The sequence below is a fragment of the Sinohyriopsis cumingii genome, chromosome 1 (assembly GCF_028554795.1).
Source record: "Sinohyriopsis cumingii isolate HCF-2022 chromosome 1, ASM2855479v2, whole genome shotgun sequence".
In the NCBI taxonomy this organism is placed as follows: Eukaryota; Metazoa; Mollusca; class Bivalvia; order Unionida; family Unionidae; genus Sinohyriopsis; species Sinohyriopsis cumingii.
Window position 1 is genome coordinate 96,008,353 of NC_142961.1, and position 26,006 is coordinate 96,034,358.

General features: G+C 38.0%; 1 protein-coding gene across 6 annotated transcripts in view; it reads left to right on the forward strand.

Annotated features, from left to right (window-relative positions):
* LOC149807382 (deoxyribonuclease TATDN1-like) overlaps window positions 1-26,006 on the forward strand; it is a 56,841-nt gene that overhangs the window by 23,646 nt on the left and 7,189 nt on the right. For 4 of the 6 annotated variants that reach the window (XM_089966061.1, XM_089966043.1, XM_089966024.1 and 1 more), the window contains exons 9-12: window positions 936-1,012; window positions 12,683-12,753; window positions 14,494-14,626; window positions 25,029-25,240. In XM_089966061.1, the coding sequence (XP_089822187.1) occupies window positions 936-1,012; window positions 12,683-12,753; window positions 14,494-14,626; window positions 25,029-25,134 (387 nt within the window). In that variant the 3' untranslated portion in view covers window positions 25,135-25,240. Of the gene's footprint in view, window positions 1-935; window positions 1,013-12,682; window positions 12,754-14,493; window positions 14,627-25,028; window positions 25,241-26,006 lie in introns of those variants that run through there. The other 2 variants (XM_089966034.1, XM_089966052.1) reach the window with 2 other exon arrangements.

Sequence of the window (26,006 nt, forward strand, 5' to 3'; positions counted from 1 at the left end):
AAGAGAGAAATATTGTAATTTTAATAATTTTTCATTGATTTTACGCTCGCAGGTTTCAGTATTTCTGAAAAATTTAATGCATGAAACATTTTTTCTTTTATATTTTTTTTTGCTAGATACAAAATTCAACTAATCTTCAGAAATTGCTCCACCAAGCTGTTTCAATTTAATTATAACTTTGCTCTTTAAGATTATTCAGACGATTTTTTTTCCTTCTAAATAATTATTATTGAGAATGCCATTAATAATATAATTCATTTGGTTTCTGATTTCATCAGTAAGTCTTATAAATTGAAATCAAGACATAATGATACTGATCAACAGCATGCAGATGATGACAATGAAGAGAGATTACTATTGCATGGGGTTTTTATTTACAGTTTTTATTATACCAAACAATAAAACAGTTTATCTTCTTAGCCGATAACTCATTAATCTCCCAAATTATAAGATTTAAAGTTTTTGAAACAACTTGTTTTTGTTTTTGTTTTTATCTACTAAACCTGGTTAATATTTTATCTTTGAGTGTTATTGTATAAGCTTTACATTGTGTACACTTTAGTTTTATTTTCTTTATCTTAAGTCAGGATGACAGTGCAAATGGTCTTATGACATTGAAAATTTTTATTTATAGCTACCAGGTGAATTCATAACTTGCCCTTTTCAGCTGATGAAAAGTGCAGCATAGATTTCAACTTAATCAAATTTAGGTGACTACATGGTTTTTGGTGGAACTACTGTTAATTCACTTTCATTCATTGGATATAAATTTGGATTTCATGGTGCCAGTATTAAATATCCAACAATTTTTTCATTAACAATGATGTTTCTGTCAGGAACAAAATTGACCCCTCAAAAATATATGAATTCATAGCATATTAAGCAGGATTACATTTAGATAAGTTAGAGATATAAATTTAATATTTGCCTTACAGGTCCATTCCTTTACAGGGAGTAAAGAAGATGTGTCTGCAATAGTGGATTTGGGATTATATATAGGGATTAATGGCTGGTGAGTAATAGTGCATTCATATGTTTTGCAGTATTATCATTAGTTTCAAAGCATCTGATTGGGACCATGAAATCAGAGTCTTTGGTTCTGCCTTGTTGATACCTTTGAATTGAATTTACACATGATGTTATGCATTTAGTTACTACTTTTGTTTGGAGCAATATCACTTAGAATTATTGTATAGTAGTCAAACCTTGTTAATTATTTTTGCCTTGTGGGGCCTTGGGTAGGAAAGTACTCTAAGGTGCTCATCTTATATCTCACCTATGTCTGTATCGGTTCAAGTCATGGTTCAACAAACTTGGGTATGTGAGAAAACTAGTTGGTAGCTTCCAATGAGTTGGTGGCATGCCAGTTAGCTTTCACACAGGGAGAAAAAACTCCCAACTTTTTGGTTGTTTCTTGCCTATCTCCCGATATCATAATATCTCCTGATTTTTTAAGAGAACTCTTGATTATTACATTATGCCTGCTGATTTTCATTTTTTGAAATAAATCCAACATAAAAAGCTAAATCATATGCAATCCACAAAAGCTATGTTCAGTTTTATCACGTGTTTATTATTGACATAAAAAAAATTACACAGCACACTTATCTCATGACTTAAACATTACAACAGATGGGTAAGTACAGTAAATTTACTTATGTTGCATTCACTCATGATGACGTTATCTTTTAATTAAAGTTAAATGCAAAATAATTATTAATAAGTGGGCTTGGGTAGTATGAAATGTGCATAAACATGAAGAGTAATTAGCATATGGCAAAGTATGTTTACATATTGATCAACATTTTAAACATTTTCAAAATGCCAAAACACAAGCTAAATGAAAGCTCACTTGACAGGAATGATTAAAAGCAATCAAAAGGGATGAAGTATCTTTGTAAAGTAAAATCTGAATGGTTTGTCAGTATCAGTTGGATTCATAAGTCTCAGCAGGGTCAACACCACATCTTTTGCACAGGTTGTAAGAAGGACGTGTATTATCGAACTAACCAACATCAAGATGCATGGCAAGCTAACCAACATCAAGATGCATAGCGAACTAACCAACATCAAGATGCATGGCAAGCTAACCAACATCAAGATGCATGGCAAACTAACCAACATCAAGATGCATAGCGAACTAACCAACATCAAGATGCATGGCAAACTAACCAACATCAAGATGCATGGCGAACTAACCAACATCAAGATGCATGGCAAGCTAACCAACATCAAGATGCATGGCAAGCTAACCAACATCAAGATGCATGGCAAGCTAACCAACATCAAGATGCATGGCAAGCTAACCAACATCAAGATGCATGGCAAACTAACCAACATCAGGATGCATAGTGAACTAACCAACATCAAGATGCATGGCAAACTAACCAACATCAAGATGCATGGCGAACTAACCAACATCAAGATGCATGGCAAGCTAACCAACATCAAGATACATGGCGAACTAACCAACATCAAGATGCATGACGAACTAACCAACATCAAGATGCATGGCAAACTAACCAACATCAAGATGCATGGCAAGCTAACCAACATTAAGATGCATGGCGAACTAACCAACATCAAGATGCATGGCGAACTAACCAACATCAAGATGCATGGCAAGCTAACCAACATCAAGATGCATGGCGAACTAACCAGCATCAAGATGCATGGCAAGCTAACCAACATCAAGATGCATGGCGAACTAACCAACATCAAGATGCATGGCGAACTAACCAACATCAAGATGCATGGCGAACTAACCAACATCAAGATGCATAGCGAACTAACCAACATCAAGATGCATAGTGAACTAACCAACATCAAGATGCATGGCGAACTAACCAACATCAAGATGCATGGCGAACTAACCAACATCAAGATGCATAGCGAACTAACCAACATCAAGATGCATAGCGAACTAACCAACATCAAGATGCATGGCAAGCTAACCAACATCAAGATGCATGGCAAGCTAACCAACATCAAGATGCATGGCGAACTAACCAACATCAAGATGCATGGCGAACTAACCAACATCAAGATGCATGGCAAGCTAACCAACATCAAGATGCATGGCGAACTAACCAACATCAAGATGCATGGCAAGCTAACCAACATCAAGATGCATGGCGAACTAACCAACATCAAGATGCATGGCGAACTAACCAACATCAAGATGCATGGCAAGCTAACCAACATCAAGATGCATGGCGAACTAACCAACATCAAGATGCATGGCAAGCTAACCAACATCAAGATGCATGGCAAGCTAACCAACATCAAGATGCATGGCAAGCTAACCAACATCAAGATGCATGGCGAACTAACCAACATCAAGATGCATGGCGAACTAACCAACATCAAGATGCATAGCGAACTAACCAACATCAAGATGCATGACGAACTAACCAACATCAAGATGCATGGCGAACTAACCAACATCAAGATGCATGGCAAACTAACCAACATCAAGATGCATGGCGAACTAACCAACATCAAGATGCATGGCAAGCTAACCAACATCAAGATGCATGGCAAGCTAACCAACATCAAGATGCATGGCAAGCTAACCAACATCAAGATGCATGGCGAACTAACCAACATCAAGATGCATGGCGAACTAACCAACATCAAGATGCATAGCGAACTAACCAACATCAAGATGCATGACGAACTAACCAACATCAAGATGCATGGCGAACTAACCAACATCAAAATGCATGGCAAGCTAACCAACATCAAGATGCATGGCAAACTAACCAACATCAAGATGCATGGCAAGCTAACCAACATCAAGATGCATGGCAAACTAACCAACATCAAGATGCATGGCGAACTAACCAACATCAAGATGCATCAAACAACTAAACTACACAAGATGAATGTATCGTCAGTTTGGTGTAGTTCACATATTATGAAGCTCATGCCAATCATTGTCCCTCAACTCACTCCAAGGAACTGGCCCTCAAAGCAGGGGAGAAGTTTACCAGCTTAATAGTAAAACATAAATTCCTGTTTTGGTAGCAGATCATCTTAATGAATTGATCAAAACAACATTTACAGACTCTGAAATTGCAAAACATGCACTTTTTGTTGTTTAAAAAATTACCCTTTGTCCAAAAATATGCTACTTTTGTAAAAGATGCCTCTCTTGCATACCCCTTTGAAATTTGATTTTCATACGTTTTATTTTTAGATGTCTTGGGGACCGCTCCAGTGGCATTGTGGTTAGACTGTCTGCCTCGGATGCAGTAGGTCATGGGTTCAAAACTCAGCCAAGTCATACCAAAGACTTATAAAAATGGTACTAACAGCTGTCTCACTAGGTGCTAAGCATTAGGAGGTTAGTGTTAGGATGGGTTGGCCTGGTGTCAGGATAATGTGACTGGGTGGAACATCATGCTATATGTCTGCAGCATGTATTAAAACCATGTGCTTCAAAACAAACTTCAGAAAGAGATTTTGTATGATATTCTTTGTACCTAATTCACAGTTTAGTCTCGGTGCCAGAAAGTAGTTTTTGTAGCAAGTTATTTTATTCCCTAAACATTTTTTTTATCTTTTCATTCACATTACTTTAAATTAGCCAATTTATTCATTTGTATGCTCAGCTAATCACTAGTGTGTGTGTGTGTATATATATATATATATATATATATATATACCTCTCCCTCGATAACTCGCGCACATCAGGGTCCAAAAACATCGACCACACTCTAAGCCAGGCGCAAGTTATCGAGGGACCAATAAAAAAAAATGCCAAAACCAATTAAGGGATTGATGTAATGGCAAAAGGGGGGTGGGTGGGTTGGCAGGTTATAGTGTTGAATACTCAATTTATAATCATGCTGACTTTAACTGTGAATAAATATCTCTTCATAATAGTGTACTTTGTTTATTTTTTCCTCGTAGAGCAACATTAATTTCAGGATAAATTACAGTATATTGAGGAGATCATTAAAAACATCATTCCACATGGTTTCTGTTCGCTTAACATGTGTAGCACTTCACACATGCTGTACTATGTCACTAATTTATGTGTTGAATTGGATACGTTCTAGTTTTATTGTTTGATCCAACTTAGATGGGTTTTTTAATACAAAAAATTGACACTCTTTTCGAGAAACATTGATGAACGATCGATAGATAGATAGATAGGTAGATAGATAGATAGATAGATAGATAGATAGATAGAAAGAAAGAAAGAATTGATTGTGATAGAAGTGAAATGAAAAAAATCACAAGGGTTAATCATTACCAACATGAATTTAATGGGTCTACAATTTTAGAACAACATGAATTTGAACACTATAATACTTGCCGTTTGGGGGCCCTGAGTGGCTGAGTGGTCTAAAGCACGCTTTGTTACAGATCACTGCCATCTCACCTCTGTCTGCATGGGTTTGAGTCTCGGATTTGGCTAATGTGGGTATGTGAGAAAGCTTGCAATTAGCTTCTTGTGGGTTGGTGGTTCTTTCTGGGGTTTTCCCGAGTTCTTCCTCCACCATTAATACTGGCTGCCATGTATAGCCTATCATGTGCTGAAAAATGGTGTTAAACCCTACAACATCAACTACAACTTGCCGTTTGTGACATGCTTGACAAATATAACTTCACATTTTGTTAATTTATTTTGTATTACTCCTTGATTTCTCTGCCGCCGAGCAAAATCCTACAGATGTCTCAACTGTATGATCTTTACATAGTCAACATTTTGGGTCTCCAGCCACCATATGGCAATATTAAAAGATTTGATTGCTTCCTGTGCAGAGGGGGGAGATGGTGCAACATCTGCGTCTGCATCACTCTCAACACTGTTGGTACTCGTGTTGGAATCGTCTTCTGCTGCAAATTTGTTCATTATAATTTTTTCATCTGACATGTATTCGGCTGTGGGACAATCATTGTCAGCACAAATCCACTCCTCCATATCATCAAGAGAAACACCCATCTCAGGACCATGAGTCTGTACAAATTTCTCCCAAACAGCCTCGGCATTAATGATATCAGTTTCACTGAAACCTTCAAAGTCACTATTGTCGTCACTGTCTCTGTCACTGTTTTGCTTTACATCAAAGGCAGCTCCAAGACCCTTAATCCAGCACCTCTCTATGATCTTAGGAGTGATTGCTTTCCAAGCCTGACCACCCATGAATACAGTCTCTTTTAAATTCACACTCTTGAGAAAGGTCATAACACCTTTTCCAATGTCCAGCATTGACTGTATTAACAGCCGACGGAAATTCTGTTTAAAAGTGCTGATAATTCCTTGATCCAGTGGCTGGATTATAGATACAGTATTTTTAGGTAGGTATTCCACCCGGATCTTAACATCGCTTGTTATGAGTGAATCAGCAGGGGTGGTGGGCTGGGCAATTATCCAATTAAAGTTGAACTTTCTCCTCTAAGCCCTTGGATCGCTGGTAGTTTCTGACAGCTGGGATAAACAACTTGAAAACCACTCCGTAAATATGGTCACAGTCATCCACACATTTCCACTGTTTCTGTTTACAAATGGAAGACTGTCCATGTTCATGTGATGGAAACAATGAGGGGACTTGTATTTGCCAATACATAATCATTTCATCTTGTGTGTACCAGTTTTGTTCACACAAAGTGTTAATCTCTCTTTGTTCAGGTTGAAGCCCTCCTTTTTGTATGGGTCATCTCTGGTAGCAAGAGTTTTGTCTGGCATCATTCTGTAGCAAAGACCAGCCTCAATTCACAGTTGTAAATCTGGTCTTCTGTCTATTGTTCACAGATGATTATCAGAGTCTCTGAGCTGGTTTGGATAATTACATGCGGCTTCCTGATTCGCTGAGCGTATCTCTCCTGACAATGAATTTTCTTTAATTCCATATCGGCACTGGAATCTCCAAAGCCATTCTTGGCTTGCCCTAAAATAAGATTCATTGTCCTTAATTTTTGCCATTTTCTCTGCTTGGGCCTTGAGAATTATTCCAGAGATGGGAACACCATGTTCACATTGCTGTGTGAACCATGTGTACACAGCATCATCTAATTTGGTAACTTGTGCAGTCCGTGCTCAATTTCGTTTGATCCCATCATCTGAATCAACATCATATAAGTAATCTTGAAGTTTCTGCTCATCATTAAGCCAACCTTGAAGTGTCAACTCAGCAATTTTTAGTTCATTGCAAACTTTGGCTCTCGCTTCACCATTATGAACCCTATCTATGATGCACAGCTTTTCAGTCACTGAGTACGCCTTTCGCTTGATTCCTTTACTCTCCATGGTCACATTTACAAATGATTAAGACACATTACTGGTTGGTAATATATACTTTAATGATGCTAAGTACTTAAAAATGTGAAACTATTTTTGATTGGTCAAATAAAATGAATTTTGATAACGGTGGTGACCATAAGAACTTATGCTCTGATTTGCCTGCCTTTGAATTTTTTCTTTGTACCTCCCTTGCTTGATTTGATACAAAAGGCTTATTTAAAGTGATAAAACAATACAGGTCTATTTTAATTGATTTTTTAATGCAGCAAACACTTCCCCAAGATATTGATCAAAACAAAACCGGCATGCAATTAGATTTTTACAGAAGTACTCCTGGGTTTCGATGTGATGGTCGATTGACACTTTTCGTGTTTTCATAGAACAGAATATGTTGCGATTATAATGTTTACACTGAAATGAAATTAAAGGATTAGAACGGGACTTTCCCATAGCAAGACATTTAATTGGTGTTTATTTCATTCTCTGTTGCATCATGTTAGCATTTGCCGGGAGTTTTCATTGATCAGTATTTCACCAGACTGTTTATTTACAGCGTATTTATTTATCATTAAAAAAACTTACATAATATATGATATCTTATTTAGAACTTGCAAATTTCACAGTATGGATTCTATCTTTACAGGCTTTAATCACCATTTTCGATGATAAAACGAGCGATGTATCAAGGTTTAATTTACCAATTCTTATCTTAAGTTTTTCACGTTCAGCATATTTTAAAGATATTTAAAATATATTTTCTTTGGGGAAAAATTGAGAGCCATGCCGGACACCGTGTTATAAGCAAGATCACGAGTTATCCAGGCGCGAGTTATCGAGAAAGTGTTTATATATATGTATATATATATATATATATATATATATATACACACACACACACACTTGTGTTACAGGACAGCTAGCTTGTCATGACTGCATACACAAAGATCTAATGGAATGGCATTCTTAAAGTATGTTGGGTTAAAAGTAGCAAATTTATTTTTTTTTGAGTGTTTACAAAAAAACAGTAGATTTAAAAGACTAGCATACTTGGATTTGAGGATTGTTCAGTAAATTTAAGTTGTTTTTTAAAATGTAAACTTGAGCAGTCACCAAAAATTCTGCTTGCTTCCATGATGGAAATCAATCAGTCGATGATTATATAAAGTAACTACCACTTATTTCAAGTTAGCATCAACATGAAAATCTTGTAACACATTTGAAAGCTAATCTTCTAGTTTTCTTGATACAATTCAGATCTTAGGATGCAAGAGCTTGGTTCCTCATCACTGGTCATCATGGCATATTCCTTGTGTCTGGATCAAAATAGTGTAGTACCTAAGTACATGCATATTTATATATGTGAATAAATATGCACAAGACTGAATTATTTATACTGTTTTTATCTTCATGCTTTGCATGAATTGTTTGTCATTCTTCATTCAGCTTTCTTGCAAGTTCTTTTGAACTTAAATACATGCACTCATATTTGGGAGATATGGAATACAATGAGCTTCAATATCATTATATTATTGCTGCATTTTGTATTGTTACAGTAGCAACTAAACTATTTAGTATAAATTTCAACAAATGTCTGATCAAAAATACTTTTATATATTTGATATGTTTAAGACCATGTGAGGACATTCTAGAACAATATAAGCACAGAATATACAGCTAAAATTTTATTGATTTTAGGTGTTCTGGCTTAACACTTCACTCTAATAAAAACACCTGTTGTGCCTATATTTGGTAGAACTTGGACAATACAAGCCATATAATTAAAAATTCTAACTTTTCTCAATCATAACTTGAAAAAATTCAAACCTTAACTGATTTGGCAAGAAAGTACAGTATTAAGCTTAATATAAAATGAATACTAAAAACTATGTAATTTTGTCATGATTTTTACACCTTCTACGCCGGATTTGGTTGCCAATGCAACCAACCATTACATCCACTGCATGCTGAAATAAAGTGTTTCCAATAGCAGTGCAGTATCAACAAGTTTCCCACTATAAAGAAAATTATTATTGCACAGAATTGAATTCAAATAGGATGCTAAATTATTGATTTAATGGATAAATACTGTGCAAATGAGGAAGGTAAAACTCCATACTAATGTGCAGTAAAGGGATAAAGTCTGTAGCTGGGGAGATTTTGAAAGAAGAGCATGGCCACGCTGATGCAGAGGATCATTGACCCGTATGAATATTGAGAGGATTATGAGTTAGGATCATGTTCTGTCAGTTTTGTCTGTGCTTTGACCTTTGTAGGTGTTATATTTTTATTGCAATTTGTATTTTAAATATATTTATTCATGATATTTGATTACTAATATTAAACATCTTTTAAAATGTGTTTGTACCATAATCATAATTTTACCAATTGAAAAACTATTTAAAGTTTAATGTGTGTTATTATATTTTGTGGAAAATGGGCAACATTTAGTGAAAACAATGCTTAAAATATGCCACAAAGAAATATGTTATTTTAGATCCCAATCTACTTGTTATTTTATTCAGTCTCAGTATATGGCTTTTGAAAAGTTTACAGGTATGTTGGTATGTGGTGGTTCTTTCATAGGTTGTTCTCCACCAAATATACTGGCTGCCATGTATAGCCTATATTGTGCTGGAAAATGATATTTGACCCCATAAAACCAAATTAAATTTATTTTTGCTTGTGCAGTATGATGGAATTTGATATATTAATCTTTACTTGTTTGTCCAGGTTCCAAGGACTGTTTTAGGATGATGGTTTGTGGGATTCATGCTAGCGCCATAAAGTACATTGCCCAATCACATTAATTTTTGGAAATAACAACACTACCTCTCAAACTGAGCCTCCTTGAAAGATGATGTAGACACAAATCCTGCACCTCAACAGCCATGCTAACTAATCCTTTAATGTATAACTCATTTACAGTACCAGACACAATTCATGCACCCCAACAGCCATGCTAACTAATCCTTTAATGTATAACTCATTTACAGTACCAAACAATTCATGCACCCCAACAGCCATGCTAACTAATCCCTTAATGTATAACTCATTTACAGTACCAGACACAATTCATGCACCTCGACATCCATGCTAACTCAGGTTGAAAATATTATCCTGTCCTTCATTTCCTTTCAATACTTCTGTGCACTCTGAAAATCAGATTTCAGATTCAAATTCTTCATAAAAGACAATATTTTCAAAGTCAATATACATAACACATTCAAATTTCATGTGTCTATCATTAAGAATAAAGATTTTATACCAATTTAAACTTTACTCAAATACTGCACTGACAGGACATAGAACACAATTAATTTTACTCTATGTTCTCTACATTTGTTTCTCAATACTGACATTTCCACTGTGTGACAATCAGTACAAATCATACGTTAATCAAAAATACCTTCAAAGATGACTTCATGGTGAAGTACTTGTCAAAGGTTGACCTGCATTTTTGAGGGGCTGGACTGTCAACAGAGCAGCATGTAAACAGAACACAGATTTCACTTCTGGATCATCACCAAGGCCTTATTACTCACTGTACACTGTCGCCAAAATACACATGGAAAACCACACCCTGAGCTCATATGCTCAAGAATAGACAATTACCTTTAAATCCCTACCAAAATGTTTTTTTTTATTCTGACCATGCTGTCTGCTGCATCAACTGATCAACTGAGTCAGCTGTCTGACCAGCCATCCATCACTGCTAATGACCAGAGGATGGTTGTTACAATGAGTCAGGCTAGAAACCATCCAGACTTATGCAGCATGTCATGAGGCATGTTATGGGGACTGACTTGTGCACATGGCTCCCCAGCTGGCATCCATGGCTTCACAAATCAATTTATGTGGCCTGTTACCAGGATCCCTACAATCACTGTGTCATGCTCAATTGTCCAAATCATGGCTCAGCTGCCAGCCTGGGTTCCCACCCATCCAGTCATTCCAGTGACACAAACTGTGTCAATTGCCTATCAGTTTAGCTGCCTGTCTGATCCAGCATTGATGGCATATCCTGCAAAATACCATAATATGTCCAGTGACAATCACACATATTCTTCTTTCAATCTGCTGGTTACATGGAATTGGAAGCCATGCCAGAAAAGGATAGCTCCAGCCACGGTGAGTGTGGAAAAATCCTTGATCAACTGGCTCATGTTATTCTGACATGCTGATTAATTTGGTTGTACATTCTGATGAATTAATACTTAAGTAAACTAATTATTTCTTCCTTTGTTTATTTTTTTAGAGTAAAGAAGAATTAATGTTATGCTGTAGTGGTGTTAGTGGTATTCTTACTTCATATTTAATAAAGTGATAAAACATAACATACAACTCTTCTTTTCTGTCATTACCTCCAGTGTTAGGCATACTGTCTTCTTTGATTATTGCCTGGGTATTTCTTGCATTGCAGGGCAAAGTGTCACTGTCACCCACTTTTCTTACATTAATGACTTTATTGTTACAAGTCAACCTACTTGTTCAAGTTTTAGTGTAATGCATAACTTGAGTTGTTGCCATGGTATCTTTATGCAACTTTATCAGGATATTTGCTTCATTGGAAACCACAAGAGAAAATAGGTCATTGTTGCCAACTTTTCATGCATGAATGAGTTATTTATATGTTAAACCTAGTTTTAAATATTTATCTGCCTGGTGTGTGTGTGTGTGATTTGGATTTTTAACATAGCTTCAACAATTTTTCAGTCATATCGCTACGATGTCTGCAGTGTGAAAGTTGATAGTGATGTCTAGCACTGGGGCATCATGTCACAGACATGTAGCATAATGTCCCACCCAGTCACATTATCCTGACACCAGGCTGACCAGTCCTAACACTAACCTCTTAATGCTGAGCGCCAAGCGAGGCAGCTGACAGTACCATTTTTATATGTCTTTGTTATGACTTAACCAGGGATCGAACCCACGATCTCCCACATCCGAGGCAGACGTATTAACCACTAGGACACCGGAGTGGTTTGTCTTCCTGGTAATCTCCAGCTGTAGTAATGACATGTTAAAAAGATGGTCAGGGTCTTCCTCAAATAATTGGAAATTTTCCCATTTGGAATACAGACCACTGTGACCCACTTTTTTTAACATCCAATGGCTATGCTTTTTATAGGTACCATTTAAGTGTTGGAGGCTTGTTAGCTTAAGATTAAGGCAACTGACGTGCAAATATGCACACATACATGTATATGGATCTATTGACAGATGGTTGGTATAACACTATTCCTTCATTTTTAAAAACAATATTGGAAGATAACAATGGCAACATCAAATAAATACTATGCATACAGTCATAGTTACAGTTCTTGTTAAATTACAGTTTTGAGGATGTGAGCTAAATGCAGAGAGATTATTATTATTATTATTATTATTATTATTATTATTCAACATATAAACTCTATATTATAGTTCATTAAAGACAAGAGAGAATCTGGAAGTCATGAAAAGTATACCAGCTGATAGACTTATGATCGAAACAGGTACTTTTTTTGTATTTCATTTTTCTTTTAATGTTCAGATCACTATAAAATAGCCTTTTGGGATAATTAGGGTGCTTACATTTTTAATTTACCAAGTATTACAGTGTCATGAGAAATTAAATTCTCAAATGTTCTAGCATAGAAACGTTGAAGATCTTTATTTGTATTCCCAAATAAATACATAAATAAATAATTAAACCAATAACTATTTCTTGCAGGATGAGTAATAAGTTACCAGCATTGACATTCATTTAATCATCAACTTACATCTTGTTATGTTTAAAAGCAAGCTATTTTTTAGTAACTGTAGCTTAAATGACCACTAGGAACCTCAAAACATTTTTTTAGTCTCAGATACCCACCAACCCTGTCAGGGACTTTGGCAGGTATGAGGTTTAGGGTTTTTCCCTTGTAGGGATTTGGTAAATCAGCTATGAAAAGAATGTAAAACCAACAAAATGTAATTTGTCTAGGACAGTTAAAAAAATTAACAAATCAATACATGTAGAGAGATTAAAATGAACAGAAGATTCTTTAATAGACCTGTGGCTTTCCATCTTATGATATCTAGATGGAATCAAAATAATGCAAACAAACTTCTATAATGTCTGCCTTTATGGCCATTCTCAGAACTTTTTATGGCTAATTTTTCTGAAGGGATTTTCATATTGACATCTTTTACTACAACACTGTGACAGTTATTTGCTGGTTCATCTGATCACCAACATGGCACCATCATTGCAATCACTGCTCTGCTTGAATGATTGGTGGTAGTTAGCATTTAATTCCTGTGTTTGCCATTGTCACCCAGGGATCCTGCCTCTGGAGTTATGACTGGTTACCATTGCACTTAGCACACCCAAAAGAGCTGTGGGGTGGCTCTTTGTTTATGGCATTGGATATGAGACCAGAAGGTTGCAAGTTTTGAGTCTTGCTATCTGATAAGTCTGGAACAATTACAGAATTTTTTAGAATTTGTTTTAAAAGGTCATTTTTTTCAAAAAAATTTTGCTTCTGGTAATTGAAATGAGCACTATTACTAAAAATGGAGAAAAAAAACCCATTTAAACATTTTCTTCTTCTGAAAACCCTTTATGTCAACAAGCTTTCAGTGAAATTTGGTCAACCACTGAGTAGTGTTTGAGAAACAACTTTAGGTTTTCCTATTTTTAGTAATAGTGGCTGTTTTTTTAGTGGATGAGCATCATATGTAATGACAAGCATCCGTGCCAGTATGTTTTCTTTCATATCTGGTCAAATTCTGATGAGCAGTTTGTGTTGAGAGCTTCTTTAATGGTTGTTCTATTTTTATTAACAGTGGACTTATTTTAATGATGGATCAGCATTAGTTGAACTAATTTAAAAGACTTCCATGCCAGGATACTTTCCATCAAATTTGGTCAGATTTTGTTCAGCAGTTTAAAATTTTTAGAAATAGTGACTTAAAGGTTTGTCTGTTTTTGATTAACATTTACCATAATTGATGGATTTTAACAAATTGGAAAGATCTTCTGTCAGGCTGCTTTCTGTTAAATCTGGTAAAATTCTATTCAGCAGTTTTTGAGAAGTCATTTAAAGTTTTATTTTTTAATTTTTTAAATAATGTATGCTTTATTTGATAGCCAGATGCACTTAAGCTCAGTTATATGATATCTATACTATGGCAGATTTTGCCACCGCATTCAGGGAAACATGATAACAGACTACATATTCACAGACATTTACTTTTATCTTCTTTAGATGCTCCATGGTGTGAGATAAAAAACACACATGCAGGATCCCAACATATCAAGACAACTTTTCCATCTAAGAAGAAAGAAAAATGGGAGAAAAATTTCTGTGTTAAAAGCAGAAATGAACCAGCTTTTATAGTGTGAGTTACCAATGATTACATATTTTTACTAGAGCTATTTGTAGTGGTTGCATTGCATGGGTTTCACTTGCTAAAGGTTAACTTAACAGAGTCTGCAGTGGAGCATTTTTATGGAAACAAAAGTGGCCATATACCACAGTTACCAGTGTAGAATTATTCTGATTTGAAGTAGCCAGTAAAGTGGAAAAGTGCAGTGAAGAAACTGTAGTACAACTGTGCAGAAGATGGTACATTATTGAATAAAGTCTTTCACGACAGTGCAAATCATTCAGTTCTAATATATTTTGTGATAAACATTTTATGATTAGTTTAAAAGTTGCCATATGAATATGGTGTTATGTATATTTAATTTGCATTGTTTGTTAGTTATCTTTATTCTATTTCATTATATTCTATAGATATTTGTATACTGTACTTGACCTTGCCCAAAATAAAGTTCATTTTCTACTTGACCTAAATCATTGATTTTATATTAAAAAATTCTGTCAGCAACTAGTAAATAACTAATTTTTGTCTCAGTGAGTGTGTTTGTGTGTGTGATTAGGATTTTTAACGTAGCTTTAACAATTTTTCAGTCATATCGCTACAATGTCTGCAGTGTGGCAGTTTATAGTGATGTCTAGCACTGGGGCATCATGCCGCAGACATGTAGCATGATGTCCCACCCAGTCACATTATCCTGACACCAGGCCTACCAGTCCTAACACAAACTGCTTAATGCTGAGCGCCTAGCGAGGCAGCTATTAGTACCATTTTTGTAAGTCTTTGGTATGACTCAGCCGGGGATTGAACCCACATCCTCCTGCTTCCGAGGCAGACGCACTAACCACTGGGCCACCGGAGCGGTTGTCTCAGTGAGTGTGGTTTGACTATTTGGATTATTATCTTTGCCTGACTCAAGGACATTATGTTTACTATGGTGTTTATTATAATTTTAGTAATAGACTTCTAATTATAACAAAGATTTTATCATGGAAACATTGGCAACCTTCTAAAATGAAATTGTGACCCAAGGTCACATAGAGGACTATATAATTTTGTTTTTCTAGAAATTATATATTTGTGCTTTAAGAGCTGAGCAGAATCAGTTGTATTATTGTTGTGTACAGTATTTCGTTTAGGCTGGAATTTATTTAATCAAATGATGTAATTCAATTGAATCTTCTCTAGAAATACAAAGTGCTAAAAATAACATTCTTGGAAATAGAGACTTGGAATTATAGTGAAATTCAAATAATGATTCATGGATTGTATTATTGTGGTTCAACAGAAGATGGGCACTTCATCACAACATGGGCCACCACAGGCACAGCAGTACTAGAAGTGATTTATTTTGGATTACCACTAAAGTTTATTCTGAACTTGATTCATTAAGGACTTGGGTTGGTAATTCTAGGATTATTTAGGATTGAATTCACAATACTGTAAATTCTTTTTACACATTTCTCCTTCAAATACGTTCCCCGATCACATTAACGTTAGGAATATAAGTCTGCTACCGCTCGAATCCAGCCCTACTAAAAGACGAAAATTCGTCTTTTCGGTCTATCTTATATAGACCAAAGGGCAATAACTCTTGCCCCTTACCTCCCCTTGCCACCGCCAGGTGTCGCTAGTTTTTAAGCTTCGCTTGTACTGATTACACGTACATTATACCTCCAAACAATCCAAGCCATCTTAGCGTTAAATTGAACCATCCGAAGTTAAATTTGGATTTATTGCGTTGGACAATCATTATTCTACAGGTTGTATACATTATTTTAACAATTTTTCTCAAAATTGAGAGACTTTGTCACCCTTACGGATTTCGTTTACTGAAGACCATGTTACACATGCTATCGCGGAACTCATGTTGTTAATTAAGAGTTAACGCGACACTGACTAATTTCGCTTATTCCTTTAGTAACGGTTGTGGTATAAGCGAATTAATAACATGCTGAATTGCTAATTTGTGCTTTGTTTTCTTTTCTTGTGTCGTTTCAGTAGAAATGTCAACCAAATGCATGAAATGCAATAAGTTCAAAGCAAAAGAAGACAACCATGACTCTTGTATTGTATGTACCAAGTGTACATCATCTATACCATGCAGCGTGTGTAATACTTGGACAGAGCAAATGTGGGCTGATGTAGTCCAGAAGGCAGCAAAAGGGAGGGATAGACGGAATAAGTCGAAGAAAGATAGCATTGATGTCCTCAGTATACATCCGAAGACAGCCTCCATTGCGAGCCTTGTGGGGGACGTTGGGGTCCCCCCTCCACCTAAAGTTCGTCGTTTGCAACCGTCAGCCACAGTAACATCAGCGGCAATGGAAGGAAATAATGTTGACAGGGTACAACAGTCCAACTTTGAATAGATGCGTCGTTTGGTCCGGAAACGACGATGCAGCTATTGACATCAGGCCAGATATTACCCTTATTTCCCTCGCTCGCTAACACAGCTTTGTCTGACTCTTTGGGGGAATGTTCCCTCAATTTTAGGCTACCCAGTAGGTGTAAGTCCCCCCGCATGTCCGAGCATGGCCTTCGGGCCTGTAGGTCAGGACGCATGGGGTTTTTACCGGATCCATCGGATCCATTTCTTTATACAACCTCTACGTCACCGGCTGTCCAACCATCCCAGCATGGGGACCCTATTGGTAAAACGATCCGACCAAACATGACTTACGGGGATTTTAGTGATAAATCCGTCCGTCAAGCTGTACCGCCGGCAACATACCAATATTATGGCGGAGATTTTAGTGAGAAATCTGTCTGTCCAGCCAGGCCATTGGAGCAGCCGGTACCAGTGATAGCAGGACTGTCGCCAACATTCAGACCGACCACAAGCCAGACAAACCAGCCGGCAGGGCCGTCCGTCCATATGTTCACGGCTTATCCACAAGGGAGAGTTAGTGACAGTGTTAAGGATGACGGAATCGCGTCATCTATCCCACCTGGTATGCTCTATCCAGAAATGCAAGCTATTACAGAACACAACTCGGAACACAGTGAGGGTGATGAAACTCCTGCAAATCAGCTGTAAACAGATCCAACCATGGAACGGACTGAGTTTGGCTTCAAGGCGGCAGTGGAAGAAATTTATAGGGTGTTGGCAATTTCAGAATGCCCTCCACCTCCTACCGCCACTCAAGACTACAAAGTTAAGGCGTCTGTAGATCTTGACGGGGAGGAAGAGACGCCGTCCTTCCGGCTCCTTCCCCAGTCAGCAAAAATTAAGGAGATCAGCGATCATCTATCAGGACGAATAGGTGATCCGGGGAATGCTAAGGCATTCTTTTCAGAAAGCCAGATATCAGCGACGTTCTTGGGTCGCTGGTACAAAACTCATTCAGACGCCTTCAGTACGGATCTTCCGGCCCTGGACAAAAATATGGCAGCAGTTCACATGTCAGCTCCACTGTTTCACAAAGTGGACAAAAATGTGTTCCATGCCATGTCAAAGCTAGTCAGGAACGTAGTCACTACATCTTCGATGTTAGACTTGGCTTCATTAGCCATTTTCTGACTCGCAGAAAAATCCGACAATGACCACGCTTGGGAAGCGATGGCCCGGATTGCTAGAGTTATTAACAGGTCAGCTCACCATTCCATGGCTAATGCGTTGACTGCATCTGCCAACTTAGACCTGATACGACGTGACGCATGTTTGCGGTCCACGTCGCTCAAGCCCCATCATACTCTGGCGTTACGGATGACTCTGTTTGGGTCGCCTTTACTCTTTGGAGGAAAAATTGAAGAAGTTCGGAAGCAGGCAGCTCAGGAACTGCCCCTCCAACTCGCCACCCAGCCCTTGCAGGCGGTTAGAAAAAAATCAGCCCCTGCCACAGCTGAGGGATGATTGGCGGACCAGGGACAAGGGATCCTTACAATCAAATGTGCAGTATAGATCCCAACCCAATGCCAGGAGACAACAGTCTAATCAAGCTAGGAGGCAACCATACAGAGGCGGTAAGAAACAAAGTTTCTCCGTCTTCAAGCCTCCTAACTCTAAAAATTTACATACCCGCAGACAGCCTACCTGTGGGCGGCCGCCTCCAGCAATTTCAGGACCACTGGACCACCTTTTTTCCTCAGAACGATTGGGTGATCCAGATCATTTTGGAGGGACTTAGGATTTCATTTATCCAAACCCCTCCCCTGTCCTCCTCTCCCCTCTTCACGGACGTACCGTCCGATTGGGAGAAGGATACCTTTCTACATCAGGAGATACGGTTGCTCATAGAAAAACGAGCAGTGGAGATTGTGAAAAACCCGCAATTGCCGGAGTTTTATTCCAGGCTGTTTCTTATCCAGAAGGCAAACAGCAAGTTGAGGCCGATCATCGACCTGAGTCGCCTCAACCAATACATTTTACCACCGAAATTCAAGATGGAAACGGCGAGATCAATCCGTCTTTCCATCCAGCGGGACGAGTATGGCGTCAGTCTAGATATGACCGACGCATATTTTCACATCCCTATCCACCCCGTGTCACGAATATTTCTCCGATTCGCTTACTGCGATGTGGTTTATCAGTTCCAGGTCCTACCCTTTGGCCTCAACATCAGACCTTGGGCTTTTACCAAGGTTATGGATTGCGTCGTCACCCTGTTCCGCTCGACTTCATCTACAGGGATGGCAGTGTACTTGGACAGCATCCTCCAGAAACATATGGTAAGTTCTATTCTACTCAAAGGCAGAAACGATCTTTTAGCACTTTTAGATCATCTAGGCTTCTTGTGAACTGGAAAAAGTCTGATCTCCATCCATCTCAGCGTTTTGTCCATCTGGGTATGGAGTTTCTTACCGATCTGAACCTGGTACGATTTCCTCGCACTCGCATAATCCGGATCGTCGAACTCGTCGAGTCCATTTCCAACAGGACATGGATTTCAGCGAGAGAATTCTTGCAACTCCTCGGATTATTCAATGCAGCAGCGGACTTGATCCCGCTTGGCCGTCTTTTTATGCGTCCCTTACAAATGACGTTAATGGCACAATGGCGCCCCTTTTCAAGTCCCCTCAATCAAACAATAATGATCACGCCTGAGATATGATCATTCCTGAGTCAGTGGCACAACCCAGGTTGGCTGTCCACGGGGATTCCTCTGGAGATGCCCCAAGTGGAGATAACGGTATGTACCAATGCCAGTACCTACAGTTGGGGTACCCACCTGTTGCCGGACTTCGCTACAGTCAGCGGCACGTGGTAGCCAGAGGAGAGGTCTCTCCACATCAACCTTTTAGAAATGAGGGCTGTCATCAATGCCTTTCATTTCTGGAAGGATCAGCTCTCAGGAAAAACTGTCCTCATTATGTTAGACAACTCTGGGGTGGTGACTTACCTCCTCAAACAAGGGGGCACCAAATCACCAGACCTGTGCATTCTGATCTGGCAGTTTCTACGTTGGTGCGACAACCTCCACATCAACGTACAAATCAGACACATTCATGGCAGACTCAATGTCTTGGCCGACACTCTATCCAGGAAAGGTCAAATCATTCACATGATATGGTCACTCCATCAATTAGTCTTTCTTTGGATTTGCACACTTTGGGGGTGTCCGATGATCGATCTTTTTGCGACAAGGTGGAATCACAAGTTGCCCACCTTCGTCTCTCCGGTTCCAGACCCAGAGGCTTGGGCTGTGGATGCTCTGTCAATCAGCTGGGAGGGGTTGTGGGCATTCGCCTACCCTCCCACGGTTTTGGTACCAAAAATAATCAAGAGGTTAAGGGGTCAGTACTGTCGGATGATTCTGATTGCCCCTCTCTGATGGAACAAGTCCTGGGTTACCGATCTACTCGATCTAGCGATAGATCTACCCAGGAAGATTCCAACCAGCCCAAATCTTCTCAAACAACCGTGGTCACGGGTGTTCCACCCCTGCCCGGATCGTCTTCTTCTTCACGCTTGGCTCTTGTCTGGGCAGCCTTGCGAGACAAACAATTTAAACCTTCGATTGTGGAGAGAATGTCAAGAGCAAGAAGGCCCTCCACTCTGAAGGCTTACGAGGGAAAGTGGCGTGTTTTCAGGGACTGGTGCCATATCAATAACATCGTCCCTTTGAGTGTCTCAATCCCTCAACTGGCCGATTTTTTTCTCTGGCTTTTCAAGGAGAAACAGTTGGCCCCAATTACTATCAAAGGCTACCGCTCCATGATATCAGACACATTCCACCATCATGGTAGATGTGACATTGGGCATAACAAAGATCTATCAGCTCTTTTAGCCAATTTTGATTTCAATCGACCAAAATCCCTCACCCTGTTTCCAAAATGGAATCTGTCTTGGGTTTTAACATGGCTCAATTCAGACAAATTTGAACCTTTAAGCCACACTTCGTTAAAGCTACTATCATACAAAACATGTTTCTTGATAGCCTTAGCTTCAGCATGCAGGGTGAGCGAGTTACATGCCCTTTCCAGTGACCCAAACTTTCTTCAGTTCAGATCAGATGGTTCGGTGGTCCTCCTGACGCAACCAGGCTTTGTAGCCAAAAATAGGTTACCATCCATTGGCAATCAAAGAATTGTCATTCGCTCGCTCTCTTCCATAGATAAATCAAGAGCAGCAGCCATGCAAGATCCTGTTCGTGCACTCAAGCACTATTTAAAACGCACAGAGGCGTGTCGGGACACACGTAAGCGCCTCTTTCTTCCGGTCAAAGCTGGTAAACGGGATATCACCCCTCAAGCCCTTGCTTCATGGCTGAAGTGGGTTATACGCTCAGCGTACTCTGAGGTCTCACAAGATCAGTCGCCTCATGAAGATTACGGTTCATGAGATTAGAGCAATCTCAGCGAGCCTGGCATTCGAACGCAATGTTTCGATCCGAGATATAATAGAAACTGTTGGCTGGCATGCAGAGTCAACCTTCTCCAGTTTTTATCTCAGAGATTTGGCTTCTCAGAGGCAAACCTTGAATCTGGTAGGTCTGGTGTTGGCAGCCCAGATGACCACCAGACCCATTTAAAACAATCAGCACAGCCTATCAGCTTCGCTGGATTCGCCAGTGAAATTTTGTAGGTAAGAAGATTTCAATAACTATCTTCTTAACCATATATAGGGGTCACATATCACGTGACCCTAGGCTGTGTTGCTGATGAAATTAGGAGAATGGGTTATCGTTCAAATGGGGAATCCAGCCATCATTCCCTAGAAGGTACCCGAGTGGAGGTAGGATGCTCAGCATTCCCTCCTTCTATTACTTATTCTCCTAATGTTAATGTGATCGGGGAACGTGTTTGAAGGAGAAAGCAAATTTTTAGTAAATTAGGTTTCTCCGAGAATACTTACCTGATCACATTACTTAAAAACCCTCCCAACCACCCCGCTATGCGAGCATCCTCGTATAATATATATCGCTCAGCTTAAAAAACTAGCGACACCTTGCGGTGGCAAGGGGAGGTAAGGGGCAAGAGTTATTGCCCTTTGGTCTATATAAGATAGACCGAAAAGACGAATTTTCGTCTTTTAGTAGGGCTGGATTCGAGAGGTAGCAGGCTTATATTCCTGACGTTAATGTGATCGGGTAAGTATTCTCGGAGAAACATAATTTACTAAAAATTTGCTTTCTCTTTGTATTCTAAGTAGATAAATTATTTGTTGAATTGTACAAAGCGTGTTGCTTCTCACTCTTTTCTATTATTTCTATTATTTATTTTAAGACTATAGAGTCATGATAATAGTATAAAGCATGACTCAGTTTATATTTGTTTTAATTTGTATTAGTTGGCAGCTCCTTTTTTATCTATGGGTCATACACCAGAAGAGCTGATGGGATGGCTTGTTTGCTGTTGTCTGTTTGTACAACTGGAGGATTGCCATGAAACAAACACATTCATCTCAAGGTCTGGTTGGTTCTAAATCAAAATGATTATTGTCAGGATATCCAGTATATCTACAACAGTGGCCATCTTGAAAATTGTGTTTATCACTACTCCTCATATCAACATGGGCTTCTCACCAAAAGCCTAACTGTATTATCAACATGAACCATTCCTATCTTATCAACATGAACCATTACTGTCTTATCAACATGAACCATTACTGTCTTATCAACATGAACCATTCCTATCTTATCAACATGAACCATTACTGTCTTATCAACATGAACCATTCCTATCTTATCAACATGAACCATTACTGTCTTATCAACATGAACCATTACTGTCTTATCAACATGAACCATTCCTATCTTATCAACATGAACCATTACTGTCTTATCAACATGAACCATTACTGTCTTATCAACATGAACCATTACTGTCTTATCAACATGACCATTACTATCTTATCAACATGAACCATTACTGTCTTATCAACATGAACCATTCCTATCTTATCAACATGAACCATTACTGTCTTATCAACATGAACCATTACTGTCTTATCAACATGAACCATTACTATCTTATCAACATGAACCATTCATTACTATCTTATCAACTTGAACCATCACTGTCTTATCAACACGAACCATTACTGTCTTATCAACATGAACCATTACTATCTTATCAACTTGAACCATTCCTATCTTACCAACATGAACCATTCCTATCTTATCAACATGAACTATTACTGTCTTATCAACATGAACCACTACTGTCTTATCAACATGAACCATTACTGTCTTATCAACATGAACCATTCCTATCTTATCAACATGAACCATTGCTATCTTATCAACATGAACCATTCCTATCTTATCAATATGAACCATTACTATCTTATCAACATGAACCATTACTATCTTATCAACATGAACTATTACTGTCTTATCAACATGAACCATTACTATCTTATCAACATGAACCATTCCTATCTTATCAACATGAACCATTCCTGTCTTATCAACATGAATCATTACTGTCTTATCAACATGAACCATTCCTATCTTATCAACATGAACCATTACTATCTTATCAACATGAATCATTACTGTCTTATCAACATGAATCATTACTGTCTTATCAACATGAACCATTACTATCTTATAAACACGAACCATTCCTATCTTATCAACATGAACCATTCCTGTCTTATCAACATGAACCATTCATTACTATCTTATCAACATGAACCATTACTATCTTATCAACATGAACCATTACTGCCTTATCAACATGAACCTTTACTATTTTATCAATACAACAAACCATTACTGTTTTTAAAAATCATTTTCCCATAAGCTGAAATATGTGTTGACAAATACAACTGACCATTTGAATAAGAAGAGGCAGTGTATGTGGCTGCCAGTATATTTAGTGAAGGCAGAATCCGTGAAGATCTCAGTAAGAGCCATCAAACCATGGGAAGTTACTGGCGAGCTTTCTCACATACCCAAGTGAACAGAGGTGGAATGTTAGTAATCTGTAAAGGCGAGGGCCTTAGATCACTGAGTAACCAGGGGCCATTACATTGGAGCTATTGGTTTGCAGATGCATGAGCTGGCATATTAAGCTACCACTGACTTATAGGCATTTTATTTAAAATGCTAATTAGCCACAAGCTACATTCCAGTTAAATATAATGTTCTTTTATGATCAGTAAATATATTGATATTTTCTATAACAGGCTTATTTAACACATTAACCCCTGGAGGTTTTTGTCGTTTTTGCCTGAAATTCGAGTAGGAAACACATTTTGTAAGCTATTTCTGAATAGATCCAAAAACACCAAATCCCAGGTGATCTTTCAATAACATACTGCCTAGTTGTGTTAGAAATTTCATTTTTCATTGGCTATTTGACTCAAGCATGAGCAGAAGGGTAAAAGTTGGAGTTCTTTTTTTAAATTTTTTTTGCTAAATGGAGCCATTATTTTTTTTATCGAGACCACTCTTTATTCCAAATGCCCATCTTATCCTACAAAGGTTCATCAGTCTGTTTGCAGTTCATACCAGTTTGCCTTAGATTTGAGACCAAAAAGTCTAAAATCCAGACACAAAATCAGATTCCGACCACGGGTGAATTTTGGGTAGAAAAAAAATCTGGTCCAAAAAATGAGGTTTTTCCCTCTGTATTTTGTAGTGCAATTAGAAATTTAGATTATTTGGTATCATTGTAGAGCTATATCTGTCTACCTTTCTATAATACCAACCACTTTAGTGTATCATGCATGACCATGACTCTACAGAACTCGGCAGTAGGCTACTACCTCCTGCCACGTTAACTAGTTGCTAGGGGTTAATGTGTTAAGATAGATTACAAATTAATGGATTACTGAATGTAGACCCAGCTCCCATGAACTCCCACCTTCTGGATTTTCCAGATTTCATCCTTTTCCATATTATTTTAAACAAAATTATTTAAAGATTATTACAGAATCACTGTGATTGCAAGTAGCAATTTATTTTTAGTTCTTTCTGGAATATGTAATTATCCATCAGATTTGTGAAAATTCTTATCTCCATTTCAGTCAAGTACTGGAGGTGATGGCAGCAGTACGTGGTGATGATATAACAGAACTGGCAAATACACTGTATGAGAATACTGAAAGACTCTTTTTTAAAAAGGAACAGTGACTGGATTGTTTTTTTTTAGCCATGCATGTAAAAGCAAGTGGTCTTAATATTCACTGTCTGTATTGCAGTAGGTAAACTTATTAAAATGATGGTCATTCAGTCTTTACACACTTTTTGTACTTTACTCCAATCCATGGTGTACTTCAGGCAAGGATTTGACCTTCAACAGTGTCAGGCAAGTGTACTGTTTATACGATACAAACTTGTCAAGGAGTCTAGTCTGTAAATTCCTTTTGTAAAGGCAATAGTTAATATCCTTTTCCAGAAGGTCAGAGGTTACTCAGGGTTAAATACAAACACTTACATAGTGATGATCCATTGAAAAGATGGTTACATGGGATTGCATCAAGGATGTGTGATTGTGAAAATCCCTCCAAGTGTAAGATCAGATGCGGAAGGTCGTATTTTCGAGTCATACCAAAGACTTACAAAAATGGTACTAACAGCTGCCTCGCTTGGCACTCAGCATTAAGCGGTTAGTGTTAGGACTGGTCGGCCCGGTGTCAGGATAATGTGACTGGGTGGGACGTCATGCTACATGTCTGCGGCATGATGCCTCAGTGCTAGACATCACTATAAATTGCCACATTGCAGACATCATAGCGATATGACTGAAAAATTGTTAAAGCTATGTTAAAAATCCAAATCACATCACATCACAACACACCCAAGTGTAAGATTTTTCAAAAAATTTCCAATTCCATGCAGGAAAAATATAATAGTAATAATAATAATGAGGACTTTGTATAGCACCTAATCTTTAGAAGCTCTAAGCGCTTTACAACATTAGACAACACCTATAAGATAAAAAACATATAATGATATGATTACAAAAACAAACACCATGAAATTAGAAAACATTAAAAAACATG